Below are 23,367 nucleotides of genomic sequence, written 5' to 3'. Positions count from 1 at the left end.
AAGTATTTTTATGGACATTGTCATAATGGGCTTCTGAGGTCTCAGCCAATGGTGCTGCCTTTTGAAAGGGACTTGAAAGTGATACCAGAACATTACCACCACATATAGACAAGGCCTTATTTGTTGATGCCTGCAGTCATATGTAATGCCATAACAATTCAGAAGAGTTGTTTATCCATCTTGCACCACCATCATATGAATGAGTCATTGCAAAACATTGCAAAAAATGTCATGCCCCTCAGAAAAAAGAGAAGCCATATTAGTGAGGCGGTGAAATAGAAGAGTTTAATAATAAAAATTAAAAAATGGCTGTAGAATTGTGTAAAATCTGTATTTGCAAAAAAGTCTGAGGAGACCGAATTTGTTTGTGCTCCTTCGTAATGCAATATTAATTTGCATGCTGTTCGTAAACTCAGACAGAGTATTTTTTTTTTTTTGCGTTGCGCAAATTGTAGCCACTGCAGTGTCCAGAAATATTATTAGAATCAGAACATAAACCCTCTTTTCATGTAAACTGAGATTCAGGGAGATCTTTATGATTCCAGGAGAGAGAGGGCGAGTGCTCACTCATGCTGTCCAATACATTTTTCTGTCATAATATTCAAACATCATCTATGCTGCAGCGAAAATAGAGTTTTTGTAATGTTGACAGTCACTTCTCTGTTAGTCACTCATTCTCCCCTAGAACCCTATGGGTTATTCATCCTGGGGCTATGATGAGGATTTTCTACTATAAGAAAGGGTCTATTTGTGTCAGTCACATTCCACTGTCAACCATATTGAACTGAGGTCAATTGTTTTGGATATTTCTTACAGAATGGTGAAAGCCCCAAAGGAGAAGTATGCTGTTTCTTCCTGATAAAAGAAAATAATCAAAAAGAGTGAATTATTTTCCTCCAAAATTTCCTAAATATATTAGGTCTTTTTGAGCAATTCAAACTGTACTGAAGCAAGTGAAAATGTACAGTTAATGAAATGCTGGCAACAGGTCAAAAAATATGCACCATTGGGCAATGAAGAACTTAGTCTTTAATATCCGCAGATCATAGAGCTGTAGCCAGTCAAATGATCTTGTGTAGATGTGTGTGGCAGTTCCTTTGACATATCACACCAGCTGACAATACTGATAAGTGCTTGTGTCCTCACCATCTTGAATGCATCACCATTCATCTGGATGCTGATCGCAGTTGACAACTTGATAATATCTGCCCAGGCTGCAGCTGCAACTGAGTAACAGACTCGGATGTTCCTCTCTCCTTCACAGCCATAGCACACACACCTGCCTTAATAATCAGCCTGAATTTATTGATTGATATTCCTGACTTAGCTTGTACTTCGTACAGTGTAATTTGCTATTCCCCGTGTGTGCAATTTTGGACAGGAATAGGTAGAGGGTAGACTTAAATGGTGCCTGCAGTCCTCTGATCACTGGTTTTATTATTTTATTATTTTGTGAAAGATAAGTGCTTTGTCAGACCACATGCTGAAACCAGAATTATTGTGTCAAATTTCAGATCAGTCTCAACTCATTCCTACTGAAAGTTACCATAATTATAACTGTACCTGTCTACTAGAGATTAGTTTTACCACACAAACAACCTTTAGTAGTTGTGTGAATTATGACTATGTGGCATATTTCTCATCCTCGTTTGTGTGCATCTGTACATTGTATGTCCACACATGTATGTGCCTCTATTTGAAAGCAATTACCAAGCAACATGCTTGCTCTTGGGTGCTCCTTGTTGGTGCCCCCCACCCAATCCCAATCCTCCCCCACCTTTTTTATGCAGCCCTTGCCACTTAATCTACTAAACCCCTCTTCTACTGCACTTTTTACCCCCCCACTTTTTACCCCCCCCCCCCCCCCCCCCCCCCCCCCCATTAATGCACAAATAGGCTGACACCAGACATAATTTCACTGCATTTCTTACTTCCAGTAACTATATGCATGTGACAATAAACTTCCTTGTATCCTTGTATCCTTGTATCCTTGTATTCTAATCAGCTTAGATTATGTGTGATTTTGCATAAAGCCTTCATTTTCAAAATCAACATATTGATTGAGTATTTATGCACTCCACCTCAGAATCTCCTGATGGGAGTTGCATTTGAGTGAATTTATTGTGAATGCTTGCTGTTGTTGGCTGGATTCTGTGTATGAAAGGTGCTATGCAAATAAAGCTTATTATTATTATTATTTATTGTTATTATTATTATTATTATTATTATTATTATTATTATTATTATTTATTGTTATTATTATTATTATTATTATTATTATTATTATTATTATTATTATTATTATTATTGTTATCTTATTTGATAGATAAGTCAGGCCTACTGTCACAAACACTAACATTAATGTAACTAGGGATGTAACGATTACCGGTATAATGGCAAACCGCGATAAAAATGTTGACGATAACAATTACCGTTTACATTTCAAATGTCATAATTATCACGGTTGATTAACACAGTGTGGAAACCGTGTGTTTAATCCTTCCCAGCTTCACCCGAGCCTGCTTTTGACATACAGTAGGCCTGGTACAATGAAACAAAACTGGTACCCTACTGATTCTGTTGTCTAATTGATGGATTTAACTGTAATTGGGATTAGGCTACACCTCATTTTAAAAGGCGGAACATTTTCACCACAAAATGTGCACTGTATCATGTAGCCACTCTGCGTCTTTTTATATTTGCGTCCACATTAAATCCATTCCACTCACGTTGTCAGGAGAATACAGTAGCCTACAGTTTTATTTCAAACACTTATTTTGGTCTCACTCATTGGATCCAAATAACAGAAATAGCAAACTCCAAGTCATGGTAGGTTAAGTTAAGCTATAAGCACATAGCCAATTAAACATGACCAAGGAAAAAGTGAACGGGACACTTTTTGAAACTATTTCAGCTTGTGTGGGCCTATCAGTGCTTTCTGAACATATTGAACACACTTTTAAAAATACCGCGATAATACCGAAAACTGTGACAATTTAACCTCACGGTTATAGTGACCAAAATATCCCTAAATGTAACATCTTAACCTTGCCCTTGTTAACTGAAGTGTGTTATATAGTAGTCTACCTCGTTTGGTGTTTATGATGTATTCACCATTTTATAATCTTGTCTTGAATGTTGTCCAAAGAAAATTTCCTTAGCAACAAGTTTCTTCCTCCAAAAGTTTAGACATACCCTAGGAAAAGCTGTTTGAAAAATAGTTCACGACTATTTCTTAGTTTAAATGTAACCATGTTACCCTGAACAATAGGGCAATTCCATGGAAAATTGACTTTTTGTCACATCCATAACGCCAGTGAAATGCCTTGGCATTTGTATGATTCATTTTTTGTGCATTTTTTCTCATGTACATTCTTCAGCCAAAAATAGCAAATGCTCAAATTTCATGTAATCATTCACATCATACCATACCATCACATTTTATTGGTGTTATGGATGTTACAAAAAATGTCCTTTTCCATGGAATTGCCCAATAACAAGAGCATCAATTATGATTCTGTTTTTGATTATGCATTTTTTATGCAGAAGAAGCCATCTAAATAATAAATTATATAGGAAATTACTTGATGGTATAAACCCGTATTGACAATGGATTAGGTACATCCAGTTACATTTTTTTACATGCACCAGCTTTGGGCTCTATTCTGAAAAGGGGATTTTCAGGCTGTTGGCAAAATGATAACTGATTACAATCCAATTCGAACCCTGGTTCCAGCTCAATATTGCTTATGTCCTCATACCTCTTAAGAGTGAGGCTCTGTAAGATACTTACCGCTTCCTAAAGTACTCCCTTTTAAAATTCTTCTTGTGGAAAACAAAAGGATTGTTATATAGAAATGGACAGTCATCAGTCTTTTTTGTTCATTGGCTACGGACATAAAGTTTAGTTAGTAATAGCAGAATGTTCAACGGAGGTCTCTTTCCTGGTATTGTACGAGTAGCCCAGTTATTGGTCAGCTTCAATGACCTCACCTTCATAAGCAATGCACATAAATGGAGAGCATCAAAACTATGGTATTCCTCTTCAAGTTACATGTGTATTTTGTCATATGTATGTTCTCATTCTCTTTCAGCTTCTGGAGGGGAGCTTCACTGCCCAGGTTAGCCATGAAACGGATGGTCTTATCTTCCAGCCTATGGGGGTGAGTCTGAGCTGCTGCGTCATGTCATAGTTACTATTGCTCAAGTACATTGCTTTCTTTTGTCCATTCTCCATAACTAACGTAGAAGTTGACTGATATTCAGTACACAACTTTATCTGAAGCAAAATGGACTCGCAGTGGCGGAAATCAAACTCTGGTCAACCAATTGTGAGTTGGTGAAGTTATTGCTGCTCCACCATGCCCACTGATTGGACAATCTTGTCTTGATCGTGACCCCTCTGACTGGGACTTGATGGCTTTGTGCAGAGTTTGAAAATGTATTTTTTTTTTTCCATCTGAGAAATGTTGTCTGATGGGTTCCCACAGTTGATTCTTGTATTCATTTAAATATTTATTTTCCTGTTATTCTTTATTGCTCCCATCTCATGAAATGCTGTTATTACGGTCTTTTGTGGAGAGTGTGAGACGGAACCGTCCTTGAAAAATGTCCAGCACATTAAAGGAAAATGGATTTATAATTGCAGATTCACTGCTTTACAGGCCAGTGTATCTCTAAGGGTGTTGGTTTAATAAAGGAACCAATAAAAGATTGGTCAAGAATTCAAACTGATAAGGAGGATTCATTAAGGATTCCTCATCGATAAAATCTTATCAAAACCCACCAACCCCAGGTCTGGATATGCATGCACTTAAGCATGTGTGTACGTAGCTGTTGCAGTGACCGTAACCTAACTCACTGGTGTGTGTGTGTGTGTGTGTGTGTAACAGAAGCCTTAAAGCTTAAGTATAGAAGAAAAAGGAGACATAATTAACTTTGTCTCTTGCATATTAATATCAATATTAAAAGCATTTTACATTGCTTACCTTCAAAGCTATACTCATTTTTCTGTTTTTGCAAATATGTTACATATTTTTGACGTTAGGGATGTATTTTGAAAAGCTCCATTTGGAACTATTTATACCCCTATTCAACTCCTTTCCTATGGGTGCTGAATGTCATATTTTACAGGTAATTACCAGCTGGATCACATGCCCCCACCCATGAGATTGTTCATTATAACACAGCTAAAACAAGTCTAGTGCCTGTAACCAGAACCAGAAGTACACCAGACGGACATCTCGTAAATCACCCCAGACATGCTTTTTGGTTACAATTACAGGATTTTTAGATCATACAGGGTCTATTTCTGAATAACTTTAAAAAGATATATATGGAAAATGAAGCCAAACAAATGGCATAGTTAGGTCCACCATCAAGGTTCATTTTTCCAGTTATGATAGACCTGCCCTGGAACCCTGCCAATACCGATTTTAGCCGATTCCGATTTCATTTCTTCTAACCACTTTACAGCACATACAAAGATTTATTTTCTATCTTTAATAGAACATTTAATATAGAAATGTAATCAAATTTTCAATAATGGAATGGCTGTTAAAAAAATGTAACAGACAGATTCTTCTTCCATTCTAACTTCAACTGCAGTAGGTATCAAACTATAATGCTTCCCAGGGACATTCACACACTACTAAATACCCTGTGTTATGGAACAAACATTTTTTTCTTCTCACATCCAACTAAAAATACAAAAACAATTTTCATGATGCATTTGAACATGCTGCCATGGAACATATGTTCATATGCATTGATGCATAAGCATTTATGGGAGGGTGAGGGACAAGTGGGAGTATTACGCACAGGGGAAGAGAAGTGCTAATAGTGATTGATTAGGTACTCCTTATATGTATGAAAACAGCGCCTGGCTGTTTTGCGGTGAAAAACTTCTGCCTGTTAAAAGCAGGTGTAATCCAAATTCCGGTTAAATGCGTCAATTATAGAAACTTTCAGAGACAGCTGATTCAGTATTCAGAGCGTAAGTTTTCTTCATTGTAGGCTACAATGTCAAAAGCAACTTTAACCTTTGTTTGCCTTTCTAATAACATGTGCTTACTTTCACGACATCCACTTCTCAATCTGCTAGACTAGGGTGTTAAGTCATAGCCCTAGTCTACGTGCATCACTAAACTTTGATTCTTTTTAATGTCGCAATGGGTTAACTCCTTTCAACTGCGCTGTGGGCACGCAATTTGTGTTGTAAAGGGGGCAGGGACGGGTGTTGATGAGCGTTGTGTGTAAGTGACATGTTAGTTCGCTTTCTACGCATAGAAAAACTCGGTAGTGCTTTCTATTTACATCCAACCCTGAGTGCTGGCCTTGGCTAGCTACTTCAAACTTTGCAAACTCAGCTGGGTGATGTTGTTTCAAGTGCGGCGTGCGAGTGCTTTGACTGGCATAAAATCGGCATGTCTCAGACTAACCAGCCGATCGCCGGTCATGACCGATCATGTGAAAATCGGCCAATTCCGGTTGGCTTCGGTTTGTGGTCATCATAATATTGGGTAACACTTTACGGTTAGGGTGCATGAATTATCATGAATTTATGCATTAATTGATTCACAATTTACGCATTACCTCATTCCCTTATATCTTATGAATCATCAGGAATTGAGATGAGTTCATAGTCTCTCATTCATGACCTCATGCATGAACAACACATCAACCAAAGCATTAGGTACAGTGGGAACATCATTATGATTTATGATTTCTTAAGCATGATCATCATGATTACACGAATTTAAGATTAATTGCTCATGAGTTCATCATGTCTGTGGCCCCTCAACTAACGTTGTGAATAATGACATTTGTATAGATAACTGCACAAGTTGTGTTCGAATCAGAATTTGAGCAGTGATGACCACATTTTTGGCAGAAAAAGAAATAATCATGATCATGCTTAATAAATCATAATTCATAATGATGTGCCCACTGTACCGAATGTTTTAAATTATGTGTTGTTCATCAACGAGGTCACGAATGACAGACTATGAACTCATGTCAATTCCTGATGATTCATGAGATATTAACCCATTTAATCCTAAAATGCCTGATAAAAACGCCTATAGAATCCTATGGCATTCTAAACTAAATAACCTTATTTCCTGAGGGTTTTCTGAAAAAAATACTAAGAATTGTCAACGTCTACCAAAACCTTATTATCTAAGCCTCTGTAGCACCTAGAAACATATAATAAAAAGCATGCTGCGCTACGCAGCAACCAGCGGGAGATTCAATGTTGCGCTATGCAGCAACCGGCGGGAGATAGAATGTTGCGTTGTGCAGCATCCGGCGCGAATGGGTTAAGGAATGAGGTAATACATAAATTATGAATTAAAGTGTTACCTAATATTACACCATCATATCTGGAGGAAGGTGGAGTTCAATTATAGTGATGTAGAATTAATGAATAATTTTATCTCAGATGCGTTTGATTTATGACGCAAGAAATTATCGGTTATGACCATAACAGATTATCTTTATTGGATGTTTTCAAAAAGCCTGTAGTGAAACCTTTGGTCTGAACAGTATGGTTTGTCTTAACTATGTGTTGTGTTTTAGGGACAGTAAAGTATACAGTCATGTGCACTGAGAATTGTTTACTACAAATAATCACAATATAGTTACTGCTATGCTCTTCAACTATATTGTAGTTGGCTGAATGGTGAAACCAGTTGGTACAAAGAGATACAGATAGAGGATGGCATACTCCATTGACAGATTAGACCTATTAATGTCCCTTTCCAGGGTGCTAATTCATGTGTCACTTAGGCTATTAATATCACATACTCATTTCCTGTGGCTTTAATCTTCAGATGCAGCAGCAATGATGCTGTTTTCTAGCCTGTTTCCAAGTCCCATTGATTTCTGCTTATTGTCTAATAGCTCATTTTTGTCTTGATGTGATGCAATCATTTACTGTATTTTAAATACAGAGCGCATATTGGGAGCTTCATTTAATGTCTGATACTCTGGCATTGCTTGTCAGTTCTGAATAATGATCTGAATAATCAGACAGATTCGGTTTATTGGACTTTTTGACATCGCTTTTTGAGAGCCTGTACTTAAGTATCATTTTCAGGTAATTGTACTTGAGTACTAATGTTAAACAAGTTTAACATTCGCAGCGAATATGTATTATCTAAAAAGATAAATTGAACAATTTTGTGTAAACATTCTATCTCAACATTAACCCTCCATCCAACTTCCAGCCTATTCATGGAGAACTACCTCAAACTGTTTGTGAGTGCTAGCAAACTTCCATGGAAACGAAGCGCAAACGTTTGCCTATGTACTTTTTACTTCATACATTTTCAAAAAAAAAGGCTTGTTACTTTTGTGTTAATGCATTTGAAGGGAGTTATCAATTATTTTTATATCATGTCTTTGCGTGCCTTCCCAACATCAGGATCAATTTTAAACTAAATGGATGGGACAATAATAGTGGCACAAAAAGGGGGTAGCCTTTGCAACATATTCTGGGGCACCAAAGAAAGTGGAGTGCCAAAACAATGGTTACATGATAACAGAAAACTTCTTTCTCAAATCTAGTCCTTTATCCGGACATGTAGGCCTACAGATTACAAAATGTTGTGTCGTTTATCATTGACTAGTCTCATTCTGCCAGCAATCTTACCTGAAACAAAATGTTTGTTTCTCAGCAACTTTATCCTTGGCTTGGTACAAGGCAAGAAGCTCATTTGGTATTTTTAGGAACAGTGAAAAGGTGTTAAGGGATTACGGTTGTTTAAAATTGAATAAACTTATCTGTTTAGGCTACAGTCTTTTTTTTTACAGAAACAGATGGTAAAACAATCCCTCAAAAAGGCTAGGATACTTTTTACTTTAATATAACCATAGTACATATAATCTGCTCTTTTTAATTGAATGAAGAACTTGAATCAGTACTTTTTTACACAAGTATCTGTACTTCTACTTGATTATGGATAGTGTGTACTTATGCCATCTCTGAAAGCGAATTATGCCAGGGTATGCTGAGCACGGTAGATTTTGTTGGTAAATGGGAGTGTTGCACAATCCATACATCATTACCTGGCAGTGTTAGACAGAACTGCTGACATATGTTGGACAATTAGGAGCACACTCGTCCCTCTGGGCCATAATAATATACCTGTCTAGATCCTGTCAGATATCACCTACAAATAAATATCACTGTCAGGCTCCCCTTAGCCTGTCAGAAGAATTGCACACATCCAGCAGCAAAGACTGAAAGCCCAGAGCCAGCTGGTGTTCCCCTGTGTAGAGTCCTATGCCTTGTTACAATGAAGAGAAATTGGCTTGTGGAGTGTTTCTTTCTCTCTTTCTTTCTTTGAAGATATAGTTAATGTCCATAGAAGACAACATGTATGTGCTGTTAGCTAGAGCGCTCCTCACACATACCATCTGTCCCTTAATAGTCAAGAACATTTCCTTCATCGGTTCATATAGTGATTGTGAATGGTAGCAGGGATCAGGGACTGTCCTTTGTTTACCCAATTGCCCACATCAAAACCAAGTAACATTGCAAGGAAAATGTCTTACATCAGTCATCCAGGTTAGTTCATTCTACAATGTTCTATGAGTTTCCAGTATCCAGGCCTAAATTAACTTTTTGCTGTATTCATAAAAAAATGTTTTTTTGTTTATATATTTTGTTGTCTTATGTTTGTTTTATATATTGTGTAGATTATCTATTTTGTATCACTATTGATGTTAATATTATTGTGTGCAATGGAATAGCAGTGTAACAATCCATTCATCAATAGATCGATCTGATGGCAACCATTGCTGTTTCTTAGTCTTGACTCATAAACATCGAGACATGCGTGTTTACACCAGTTCCTTTCAACTTAGGCTCCTGCATGATCCCTGCAAAGCACTCCATGACCCTGGCTAGAGACGTCTTTTTTGAATTTGTTGTTGTAGATGTGTTGGATATTTTGTCACGTGGAGGCAGATAATGGAAATTTCAGCATTGGTCAGATAGTCAGATAACTAATGAATGTCAACAGTACAGATGGTTGGATGACGAATGAGCAATGTGTCCAGATGGTGATCTTTGTGTATTATTTGAAGAACTTCACTCACCCAATTTTCTTACTAAAATACTCAACGTTGTTTTTAGTATAGCTCACAAAATGTAACTGCAGCTATGATATTCACCATGTTCCGATCCAGTGTGACACACTTTCATCTGAGGATTTATCAGTAGGCTACTACGCGGAAACAACAAAAATGTCATTACCTCCAGATCTTCTAATTACTCTCATGATAAACAGATATGAAATCGGGAAATCCTGGTTACAGACCAGCTATTGAAACCTAATCTAAAAAGAAACACGTTTTATAAAAATGGAAATTTACCTGGGTATTTAATCAAGATTGCCAAAGAAATTTCTGGAAAAAAAGTATGGCTCTGTGTGGCTCAGTGTGGCTCTGTGATGTTTTTATCTGCCAATTGGTTATGTTCTTGTATAGCTATGAAGGCTATTATACATATATGGCTATACATGTTTTAGCCATTCTCAAGGGAAGGGTATGCTAAAAAAAGTTTGGTGTTCCACACATTCCTGTCTCTTGCACCAAGCCATACAGCCAATCAACTTGTTTGATGAGCAGGGAAGGAATCTCAGCAAGGACGGAACTGGCTCTTTGAGGGGGCCTAGTTGAGCAGCTGGCAAATACATTGCTTAAGTGTCCTTTTTAAGTCCTACGTTACAAAGTTTGAACAAAGTTTCTACATTAAACGGTTGAAGCTAAATTAGACGCAGGAATTTTATTTAGAAGAATAATAAAAAGAAGACGACTACTTCGGATGACAGAACAGTACAATTTCATGCACTGTAATAAGCACATTCTAAAAATATGGTCTTCTGTCCTGTCACCTTATGCTTTATGGGTACAAATTGCATCATTTGTACCCTCTTCATGTAACTGCTATTCAAACGAAACAGCCTCCCTCCTAATATGAGACAGCTTTTCATAGCTAACAAGAGAGCATTTTACACACCTACCTCCTGCTGATGAAAAGATGTACTGAACACAGAGACCTTGTGCTTTCTGTGTTTTGTATGTATAAATGCTCCCTGGCTGATTTTTGTTTGTGTGTAATAGAAGTGGCTTAAAAGAGTGTGAAGGCCATCGCCTACACTCCGTATGCACGGGCAGCGAGGATAGCTTGTACTCTTTCTGTCCACTTCCACTGATATGGGCATGGTCACTCCGACAAAAAAAAATGTTCCAGTCAAATGCGCCAACCCAAAAAGACCACAGCCTTGCCATTTCTGACATTTTAGTCTGACAAAATGTGGACAGCTCATAAAAGAATTTGAAACCCAACAGTTCTATGTCGTGTCTGTCACACAATGGATGTCCTTCATCTTCTTTCAGGATTCATGAGCTATATCCATTCCCTTTCTAGGTGCCGCTCAATTGCACTTTCATCAAACACATTTACAAGGGGTTACTGGAGTGTTAAATCACCTCATTTTGAGCTGTTTTCCATTGTCATGTCAGTTATCATTCACGTCATGAAAATCCAGAAGTACTTCTGTCGGATTGAATATATATATATATATATATATATATATATATATATATATATATATATACTGCTCAAAATAAATAAGGGAACACTTTTTCATAGGAGTATAGCATCAAGTCTATCAAACTTGTAAGCTATTGGTCTGGGGTCTGGCCAGTTACGTAACAGAGGTGGTTGTGAATCAGTTTCACCTGCTTTGGTGTCATCAAAGTTAACAACAGGTGCACTAGAGGGGCAACGATGAGACGACCCCCAAAACAGGAATGGTTTTACAGGTGGTGGCAACTGATAATTTTTCCATCTTTATCCTTCTTGAGTGATTTTTCACAAGTTTCCCATTTGGGTAGGGTCAGTGTCACTACTGGTAGCATAAGCCAGGCCATCCTTAAAAATATTTTCGTTTGCCGTAACCCGACCGACCCTGTCAATTTAGAACCGACCCACATATTTATTTTTTCCCCTTTTAGTCCGACCGACTTGCCGGTTGTAAAACTTGCGTTAAGACCGACCGATTTTTTTTTTACTCTAAACAACCAATACAAATAAAATACTATTTATTTTCGTAGGCCTAAGTATTGTGAATATAAATTGCCTACATACAAACGTAGGCTCTCTTAAATAAAACCCTGTGGCGTCATCTGTACACCATTGGTTTACGCATGTCACACTATGGCCTATACGCTTCGTTTCATTCACACAAACATCTCGACAACGCTCATTACTTGGCACGAAGTTCTGGAAGAACTGTGCCCAGATCTTTTCCCATTCCTTCTCACCTCTAGTCTAACGGTGACCGTGTTGAAGAATTGAAATTGGTTGTGGTCTATTCAGTATTTCTCAAAATATGGGTCCGCAAGACTGATGGTCCGCGGAGTCGTGGAGTGAAATTAGGCCCGGTTCTTCGTCTGATCATTTTCTGCGAAGTTGATAAAGATACCGCGGGCCGACAAAAAAAAGAAAACAAACGTTTCTGCTATCGATGTCATTAAACATGGAGCCATACAATAAAGTGGTGGTATGAGCGTTCATTCAATGCAGGCGTCTGCGCGAGAGAAACTGAAAATAATCAATAACGTTGGTATCAAAGCTTCGCTTCAACCTGTTGAATGCTATTTAATTGTTTAACGACACTTGATAGAACGACGTTGATTTTTGGAACTTCCATAGAAACAGAGCAGAGACTGTATAATACACTGTATAGCACTGAGTATTGTATAGTCAAATTTGAATATAACGTGGCCAAAAGCTATTGTAGCCTTCTTTCTATCTGTTAAAGATCAACAGATCAGTGATTTACGCCTATCTGCTCGCCAAAAAAGCTGGTATTGTGTTTCCTGAATCCTTACATTCAGGCATTCAAATTAAACTTCATTAAAAAACATGTATTTTTTTTCTCCATACCAATGTATGATGCTTGCATGAGGGAAACATCCCAAAACAATAGCACCCATATAATTGTTGCTGTTTTGAGAAGTATTTCTTTTCTTATGCAAGCATCATGCAACCATGCAAAAGTAATGAAACTAATTATATCTTACATTACTAAAGCAGTCCTCTGATGTGCATGTCACAAAATATTTAAGTGAAAGTGCATGTATAACAATCTAGGCATAATAATGATTGTGATAATGATAATGACAATTTGATTTGGAGGGAGTGGGGTTGGGTACGTGTAGATGAGCCTTATGGCCCCAAAGTCTGCCATGACTGGGCCTCAGGTCAAAGAAGTTTGAGAAAGGCTGGTCTACATAACCTGCATCAGATTGAGGTTTGCAGTGATGCGCCTGAAGGCACGGGTTGAGGACCCAGTCAGTTACGTCACAATATGCACAATTGTTTAAATTCATACCTACGTAATCACCATGACCAAAATTGTACTTTTTTTTTTACTTTGAATCTTGGAAGAAGAAAAAAATTGACCTACCTACCGACCCATTTTTTTATTTTTTTGGCTGTTACTGCAAACAAGAATATTTTTAAGGATGGCCCCAGTACCTGGAGCCTACAAAGGTTGCACAGGTAGTCCAACTCCTCCAGAATGGCACACCAATACGTTCCATTGCCAAGACTTCTGTGTCTCCCAGCGCAGTCTCAAAAGGAGATTCCTGGAGACAGGCAGTTGCTCTAAGAGAGCTGGGCAGTGTGGTAGAAGATCCTGTACCCAGCAGCAGGACCAGTATCTGCTCCTTTGTGCAAGGAGGAACAGTAGGAGCCCTGCCAAAGCCCTACAAAATGACCTCCAGCAGGCCGCTGGTGTGAATGTCTCTGACCACACTGTCAGAAACAGACTTCATAAGGGTGGCCTGAGGGCCCGATGGCCTCTAGAGGGACCTGTGCTCACTGCCCAGCACTGTGGACCTCAATTGCCATTTGCCATAGAATACAAAATTAGCAGGTCCGCCATTGGCGCCCTGTGCTTTTCACAGATGAGAGCAGGTTCACCGTGAAAGGGTCTGGACATGTTGTGGAGAATGTTATGCTCCCTGCAACATCATTCAGCATGACTGATTTGGTGGTGGGTCAGTGATGGTCTGGGGAGGCATACCCTTGGAGGGACGCACAGACCACTATGGGCAAGACAATGGCACCTTCGCTGCTCTTAGGCATCGGGATGAATCTTCAGACCCATTGTCTGACCCTGTACTGGTGCAGAGGCCCCTGGGTTCCCCCTGGTGCACAACAATGGCCGGCCACATGTGGCGAGAGTGTGCAGGCAGTTCCTGGAGGATGAAGGCATTGATACCATTGACTGTCCCCCACACTCCCCTGACTTAAATCCAGTAGAACACCTCTTGGACATTGTGTTTTGGTCCATCCAACACTGGCAGGTTGCACCACAGACTGTGAAGTACCTCAATGATGGCCGTGTCCACATCTGGGAGCAGACCCCCAGGACACCATCCGCCGTCTCATTGTCAAGCATGTGGGGTCCATACGAACTACTAAGTACCATTTTGAGTTGCTGCAATGAAATTTAGGCAAAATGGACTTGCTTGTCGCATAATTTTTTCACTTTTTTCATTGATTTTCATGGGGGTCTTTGAAATCAGCCCTCTGTAGGTTGATCATTTTCATTACCAAAAAATAATGTGGCATCCTTTACCCAGTACACATTACCCTGTGCATATCAGTATAGATATCCAGCATGAGTTTTTTTCCCCATTGAGATCTGATGTGTTTTCAAAGTGTTCCTTTCATTTTGGTTTGAGCAGTGTATATATTTAGTTTTTTTATTTTTCAGTCTTAAGTCTTGTGTGACGAGTCTGCTTTTGCCTTGACTGTGCAGATGGACAAAGGTGTGAGGTTGGATATTTTAGGCTTGCATGCATTAGATGGACAGGAAAAACCTGTAGATATCAGGAGGGAGAGACTTAATGCTGTGGTCAAAACAGCATATTGATTTATCATTGATTTGATCAAAAATGGAGCCTAGAATCTAAATAAATAGCATTCACGTAAGGAGGGCCTAGGTATTATGATACTGAATGCTTTTGGGCCAATTTGGGTGAAGCTACAGTAACATTGTTCTGGAACCCATTAACCTATACACGACACTTCAAATCAGAACTTGAGATTCTTCACCCATACATACGGTGGTAACTTTCCCATCAATATAGACATGCTCTTGTAAGGAAATGGCTATCTTTGCCTCCAGTGCACACCTAAAGGACTTGAGGAGTGTTCAGCGTGCCGAAAATGTGTTGTATTCCTTTAAGAGCAGTCAGTCCTTGTGCTGTTGCTAAGTTACAGGGGATATAACATGACTTCTCTTTTTTTATTTACACAGAAGAATTTGTGGATCTACCAAAAGCCAATGTATTTAAGTCTGTCTGAGTTGTAAATGTCACACCCATCGCAGCTAGATCTGTTGCCCTTCAGCAGACAATTCTTTTTCTTTTTGTCATACTGGAAGAAATGGGATATTGCATTTCTAACCACAGTTGCAGATTCACAGAGGGGCGAGACTAAATTTGTCTCTCATTCAGATGTTAAACTGTAATCCAATCTCTCAGGGATATTTATGTGTTAAAAACTACCTTCAAGTGTAATTTCAGATCTGACGTCTTGCCTCTTCTGTCTTTTCTGTTGTCCTCAGAGGTACAAGCCCGGTAGATGTGATGACATTCTGAAGTGGAAGCCCCCAAGTCATAACTCAGTTGACTTTCGTCTGAAAATCACCAAAGTTGGTGGTGAGGGGTGAGTCACAATCACAGGGGAAGCTTCCAACACTTTATGACACACACACAGCCTACTTGTCATGCTGGAGAAGTTGAACATCAGACCACACACAGAGCGTGAATGTGCTCACTTTGAAGCATGTTTCTTTTTTAAATACAAATGTATTTTTAGTCAGTGCCATCCTTAGGGTTCCTCATACTCTAGAAATCCCTTATGTGAGCTCCGTACAGATTAACAGGTTATAAGTGATATTTGCATCAATTCAGCTATTAACATCATGAATAACATAGATATGTTATCAAAAATAAGCAGGGAAAAAGCTACATTATATAGGACAAAAAGAGCAAAAATCAATTACCCCTTACCCTATTCTCACAAGTTATGATGTGAATTGGTGTTTCTCAAAGTCACTGTGGTCCTTTCCTGCTCATGAAATGTTGGTACACTTGTATGTTTGTGTGTATGACTAGTTTAGATTGTATGTCTTTCTTTTTTTGTCAGATATTTTACTTGTTGGTTTCTGGCTTTGTCAAGACCTAAGAGTGATACCAGTTTTTTTTTTTTTTTTGCATGATCCTGCACTGCACTGTAGGAGCTTGTCAAGGTCTCATCTTGTACATCTAATGATTCCTTCTTCTACATGCTGCTCCATATATAACAGACCATATTCTGTCATCTTTCAGGACTATGAAATATCCCTACACATTTAAACCAACACCAGGACTTCAGTTAATTGGGCAAATCTTGTCAAGATGCTACCCGGCTAATAAGAAAAGGATCATGTATAGACACCGGAAATAAATCCATATGAACAAGACCCCAGCATGTAGTGGATTATATAAAGATTATGTTGATCATATTATATGTCAAAACAATAAGATATTTCTTCAAAATATATTTTTATAATGATTTTCGTGCCATTTTTAGGCTGATGCCGAGAAAAAAGTTATTTGTGCAAGTAAAACTTCAGTATTTTGGGGTAAAAATGAACTACTAGTAGAGTGATATGGGAGATATTGCAAGTGGCCATCCATTTCCCCCCGGCAGTCAGTGACCTCCAAACTTTGGGATGACCAGTGAAGATTCTTGCAGCATTATGAAGAGCCATCGTTTACTTCTCATGTCATTCAGAGCCAATCTGAGTCAGAGCTATTGATGGGAACATATTTAAAACCAAGAAAGAAATCAAGAAAATCATTTCAGGACAATGCTGTGCTCTGCTATCAGTATTGCCTGTTATGTTCATTTTAGTATATCCTGCTTGCCTTCTAAGCCTGCTTGGTCTGCTTGTATGCCCTACATCAGAGACTGACTTGATATAATATAATATGGCCCATCACAACCATAGCAACTCCGCAAAGCTTGCCAACTAGCTCCTGCTTCTCCACCACTCAGATTAGTTAAAATAGTTCCTTTTCAAGGTTTTTTTTTTTCCTAGTATTTCTCTCTTACCCTTTTTGCACTATGATTCAAATTCCTTTTTCACTGAACATAAAGCAGTGCGGGAGGTTTTGATAGCAGGATGAGACTGTCTCTCACAGACAGGAAAAGTTAAAGAAGTGCTTGCTGTGCTGCCCACACACTGACAAGGACCCCTGCTCCACATCTTTAGATCTGGATGCCCATAACCTTATCCATTATATTCAGTAAGCTCTGGAGAAACTTGAGAGTGAAGACAAGTGTGACGTGTTGCTTTGAGACTTAAAGTATGATCTTCCAATAGTGAACCGTTTAAATGTAGCTAGACACATGCTGCGAAGCTCAGTCGTTGTATTTTTGTGATACAGAATGATCCCATCTTGTATTCATTCTTCCCATAGACTTCATAATTGAATAAGATATGATTCATTAGCATGAAGCCAGCATAGTTCTGCTAACTTTCCAATGCCAGGCATCATGCTCTTTTTAATTTATGTCCTTGGAAGGCGACATGTCCTTCTGGGTCCCCTCACAGAAATAATTTGCTATCAGAAATGTCTAAAGAATTCTTATTCCTCTCCCTCCAGTCATTTCTGTAGCTTTCTGCCAGGTGCTGATGGCTTTTGGTTTGTAAACTGTGAAAACAGCTGCCCCTAGGCAGCAGACCCACTGCAGCGTTATCAGCTCCTAAGCAGGACTCAGACTCAGAGCCTTATGTCGCCTGCAGCACTTTCTCTGACACACACACACACACACACACACACAATGCACTGCTACACACCCATCTGGCACCATCATACCTGGGTGTCCTTCCTCCCTTACACACACACACACACACACACACACACACACACACACACACACACACACACAGAAGCACGGTCAAATACACAGGAGAACGATGTACATGAAGCACATTAGCTATATCCCTGAGCTATTCTATGTTTGTGCCATGGATGTATTCTTTTATGTCTGCCATTTCACATATGCCACACTCAGTCCATCTTCATGTTTTGTTGCATATGCCACACTCAGTCCATCTTCATGTTTTGTTGCATATGTCTATGGCCATTTGTCATCTTGCCATCTTTCCAGGGAGTATACAGAACCATGCTCAGCATTCCATTGAGCAAGAGCATTCAGCCTAATGGTTAAAATGGAAACGTTCATACATTAGCATGATTACTAGCTGCTTGTTTGATTGGTGCACACTTTTAATTCAGAATTGGATGTTGAATCAGTGACACATGTCAAGTCAGTGTTTTTTCTGCAGTGTTTATTCAGTGTCACCTTCAAATGTTGATAGCGCACACAAAAGAAAACATAAAAAGAAAATAGTGTTATAACAGATCCTTTGTAGCTTAGTCGTTATGCTTTCCTACAAAGATCTTTGTTTTGGTCTAATTGCATGCCATTTTATCAAGCCATAATTATAGCAAGTGACATCATTTGCAATATCAAATTTAAAACAACAGAATTGCAATGAGTTTCAGCAGAAGACAATGGGGGAAAATGCAAGGCCATGTATGAATCTCTGAGGCATTACCTTAAGATGGTTTAAATAACATACCGGTACATTGATAGGATAGATTGCTGCCTAAGACCGTTGAGTTTTCTTTAGAGAATAGTAAGGGGTTTATCTATTGCCTATATGCTAGGTGCTTGCCTCTTAAAGCGTAACTCGCCAAAATGCAACCTAGGGTCTTTTTGATCCAGTGGTGTAGTCTACGTGATACGCAGGACTATGCAGTATACCCACTTAAAAAGCATCACCATCTCAGTATACCCACTTAAAATAGGCAAGGATACATATTAACATTTGGGGTTGATCACAGTATACCCACTACAGCTAACTATACTACTTCTCTGTATACCCATTACAGCTAACTAGACTACACCACTGCTATAATCATACTATGATCGCATCAAAAACACTATTTTAAAACACTAAGAAGGCTCGACACAACATGAAACTATGCTCGAAGTATCACCAGGGTCTCTACTCATGAACTCGGCCATTGAGAACATTGTTTGTGTACACAGAGTTTACTAAAAAGAAAGGTTTTGAACAACTCACTTTAGCTGTTGTTTTTTCCGCTTGCCGCCATCTTGCCAAAACCTTTCTTTTTAGTTTCTTTTAACTCTGTGTATACATTGTGATACTTAGAGCAAAGTTTCATATTGTGTCGAGCCTTTTTAGTGTTTTGAAAAATAGCGATTTTGATGCAATCATAGTATGAAAGTATCAAAATAGTAATGCCTCTAGCACTCCCATTCAAAAGGCCATTTGACCCGAAAACGACAATACGGTCAATCATAAAAGTGGCACTTCCGTCCTAATTATGCTTTTAATGAAAGTTTGACTCGGGTACACAAAAAGACCATTTTGGCGAGAGTTATGCTTTAAGGTTTGAAAAGTTACGTTTCTCTACTGTGGAGCCATTCAATGTACAGATGTCCATGTCCTGTACAAATTTGCAACATCTTGCATGTCCTCACATCCTAGAACTAATTTTGGTTGCCCTATTTCTTATGGTCATTTGGAAGGAAGGGATCATTATTAAATCCCAAAAAAGCCCTTCATCACTGTTATGAAGCCTCCTTTTCTTGACTCACCACATGTGGTTAATGTGAGTGTTAGGTGAACTTTGCTAACCATTCATTTCCTTACCCCCTTCTAAAGATTCACTGGAAGCCTGTGGATGGTCTTTAAAACAATGAGGGTTAGAGCTCTCTCAGCATCTCTCTGGAAGTGTAGGGGGGTATAATTAATGGCCAGCTGCAAAAGACCCCTGGCTCATCCCATCCGCCCCCATTCAGTGACTGTGAGGGCAGTAGAACTGCTGATTTTCAGGCTCCCTTACTGGGAGACGACATGAGGCTGGTGCTAAGGAGCTGAATTATAGGCCGCAATTAACAGATATGACCAGTGATATGGCCCAATGTGGACTGGGGTGTATATAAAGATAAGGAAGTGAAATTGACTCTTATCTCAACCAAATTAAGTTTTTTGTTCTCTGGATTTGAGCAAATACGTTTTATTGTGGAAGATTAATGTTTCTGAAATGGGGAAGTAGAAGATGGAGAGAGGCGTATGAATCTGTAAGTGCCAAAATGGCAGTTATGTTCAAAACTGAATGATTTTTTTTTCATTTGCAGGCTATTACCAGAGACTGTGGGTTTACTGTATGTCGGCAGCTATGACAGGCCCTTTGCACGGATGAGGGTAAGAAATTGCACAGCTACTGTACACCAGCACACAAACACACAAACACACACACAACACACACACACACACAAATTTAAAGAATGCAGAAGAAAAGCAATTACTGTAGAAGCTCTTGACTCTGATTGCAGCCTTGTTGACACTAGACACTTCTCAATTGAGAGAGTGGGTCTGGAAAAGGATCACTGACTTACGACTTCCAGCTGGGCGTAACTAGCAGTGAAATTAAACTTAAATTGGTGCATTAAACTCTTACCAAATCATTTCAGAAGTGTAGCAATCTTGTAAACAAAGGTTTTAAACACAGTTGTTTACTCAATTCCAAAGAAATACACATCCATGCTGGATTAGCGATTGTATTTGCAGGCCCGTATAGGAACATTGGAAATGGGCTTCAATGGCCTCTTGGCCAGAGGGAACTGCAGAGCAAATCCCAAATTTGCCTGAAGGTTCGTATGGGTATACCCAGGGCCCATGCTAGTGTGATTGGGCTTATCTAGCCACAGTGCAGAAGTATGTTAAATATATCATGCTGCAGCTTGTCTCATCTTCACTTCCCTACCATTGTCTTTGAAAACACTATGGTACAATATTTCGATCATGTTATGTTATGGCCTGCTTTCACGTCTACCACTAACTTAGATTGACATGGCCAACATATTTTCAGAAATGTTTTTGTTAATTATTAAAACAGAATGTTAAGTTACATATTTGTCATATTATGCCATTCCGTTTCCTGATCATTTAGCTTTTTGCTCTGTAGTCTCCTTTCAGTATCAATATCAAGATATTTTTTGCAGCTTTCATATCTCATTCTACTGTTAGAGGAGTAGTTAAAAGAGCATTTCACCGCTGGGAAGATCAATGTGTATTTAAATTGGGTCATTTATGTAGTAGATATGTGGAGTCATCATTAAAGTCAGTGCCTTCTTGACCGAGAAAAAAGCCAAAAATGGCCAGGAAGTAGCCTAGGCCACAAATACATTGAGGACTCATTATTGTAACATGTTGCCGTTAATAAGGATTCTAAAATGAAAACGATCATTGTTTTATGTTGCACTCAATCTTGTGGCCATATATCAAATGTCCTGTTCTTCATATGGAAGTTTTCAAAAATTGCTATTTTGCAAATGTTACCAACACATCACTATTGCCTGTTTGCACGAAAATCACATATTTGACATATTTCCATGATGCCCCGTGAATTGACAGCATCGGTTTGTATATCCAAGATTTAACTAATGGCAGTTGCGGCGAAATGTGCTAGGACTACTAATATGTGCACACTCCCCGCTCCACGGAGAAAGGGATCCCCCGGCCGGCCCACCTCAAATGTAGAAATATGTGTGCGGGTTAAGATGATTATTTTTTAGTTTTTCAATGTGTGTGCTGATATGTGAGTAACCTTGGATGCTTTGGCCCCTGGCTTGGCATGCTTGACATTATTTGGCCTTTGGGGCAAACTAATGGGGAACCCCTGTCATACTCATCAAAATGTTGTCTCCGTACAATCTTGAAATTTCCCAAAATTTGGAATCCAAACTATCCCAAAACATGTGGTTGTAGTCATACATTTCAAATATAATTTTGTTCCAACGTGTCAAGTTTGAACTTTTTCAGTATAAGATATTGGTCAGTGAAGCAGTTAGATTGCATTGACATCATTCACAGGGTGGTACTACTGGTGATGAGTGAAATTATCCATAAAAAACTGTAGTAATTGTTGGTGCAGCTGTTGTTCGAATTATTACACGAAAGCTTTATATTCTTTATATAGAATATATTCTCCATATGGACCTGCTGTGACTAATTAACATTAGTTATACAGTGTTAACAATAATGGATACATGACAACCAGGTCCATGTAAAGTGAATAAGAGGAGGTTTTTCTTCAGCCATACTTTTATTAGCCAATTTATAAAAAGATAAAAAAATGACTGATTTTTGTTCTATTAGACGATTGAGTGTCTAACCAACAGACTTGAACCTCTGTGATGAGTGTACTCTGGAAATGTCAAACATGTGTGCATGGCAAGTAAATATTTGTAATGAATCTCTCTTAGTTTGTTCAGGTTATAATGTTGCACAGGGAGTTGATATGGCATTTGGGGTTTTGTGGATGATTCAATAATTATAAGAAATGTTTGTGAGCCAGTGTGGGTCCCGGTACAGACTGTGTGTGGGCCAGAGCCAGCAGAAGGGCAGAATGAGGAAGATTTGGATGGATTAAGCACCAAGTGTGAAAGCAGCATGACAGCCAACCTCTATTTTTTTTCTTACACACACATACACACACTCACACATGCATACATTCACAAACACAGTACAGATGGGACTTAAGCAAACCATTTCCCATTTTCCACACTCTAAGCCTGTTCTGTCATTGCTTTGCTTTATATGTTTAGTTTATAATCGTTTGCTTGTATGTCCATAGACTATGATGATGTCAAAGTTATTGGATTGACCGATATTTCTCTCAGTTCGATGGATGTGACGTGGCATCACAGTGTCTTGAATCTTGGAGATTTTCTGTCACATAGACATTCATAGTTCTCTCAGTTCAGTGTTTTCTGTCCTCTTTGTGTGTGTCTATGCTATGAGATTTTACAGTCGCTGCCCAGGTTGTCACTCATTTTGAAGTCATGTCTTCACAAAGAAGTGCTGTGGTGAAAGTATAGGGTCTGAGATGTAATGTTAAACAGGATCCTTGTCTCAAGAGTTGTCTGTCTCTTTGCAGGTGAACAAGGAATTGAAAAGGTATGACAACAAGATCATTGAATGCACATTCGTCAACAACAGCTGGGTGTTCATGAGGGAAAGAATAGACAAGAGTTTCCCGAACTCCTATGACACAGCAATGGGTGAGTATCTGATCAAAACAGGTTTCAGACCAATCTCCCTTTATTTCCCTCGTTTAAGGTGCTCTAAGCGATGCCATGCGTTTTTTGCGTTTTCATGCGTCAGTCATCACGTGTTTTTGCTT

The 23,367-nt window shown here is 38.8% G+C and overlaps 1 protein-coding gene across 1 annotated transcript in view; it reads left to right on the top strand.

The window, feature by feature from the left end:
- Positions 1–23,367, top strand: part of rngtt (RNA guanylyltransferase and 5'-phosphatase) — a 96,805-nt gene that overhangs the window by 72,521 nt on the left and 917 nt on the right. Inside the window, exons 12-15 of the mRNA XM_042095023.1 lie at positions 4,095–4,163; positions 15,657–15,757; positions 20,318–20,384; positions 23,122–23,245. Of these exons, the coding sequence (XP_041950957.1) occupies positions 4,095–4,163; positions 15,657–15,757; positions 20,318–20,384; positions 23,122–23,245 (361 nt within the window). The remainder of the gene's footprint in view (positions 1–4,094; positions 4,164–15,656; positions 15,758–20,317; positions 20,385–23,121; positions 23,246–23,367) is intronic.

The sequence above is a fragment of the Alosa sapidissima genome, chromosome 6 (assembly GCF_018492685.1).
Source record: "Alosa sapidissima isolate fAloSap1 chromosome 6, fAloSap1.pri, whole genome shotgun sequence".
NCBI lineage: Eukaryota > Metazoa > Chordata > Actinopteri > Clupeiformes > Clupeidae > Alosa > Alosa sapidissima.
This window is presented reverse-complemented; position numbering and strand designations above follow the sequence as displayed.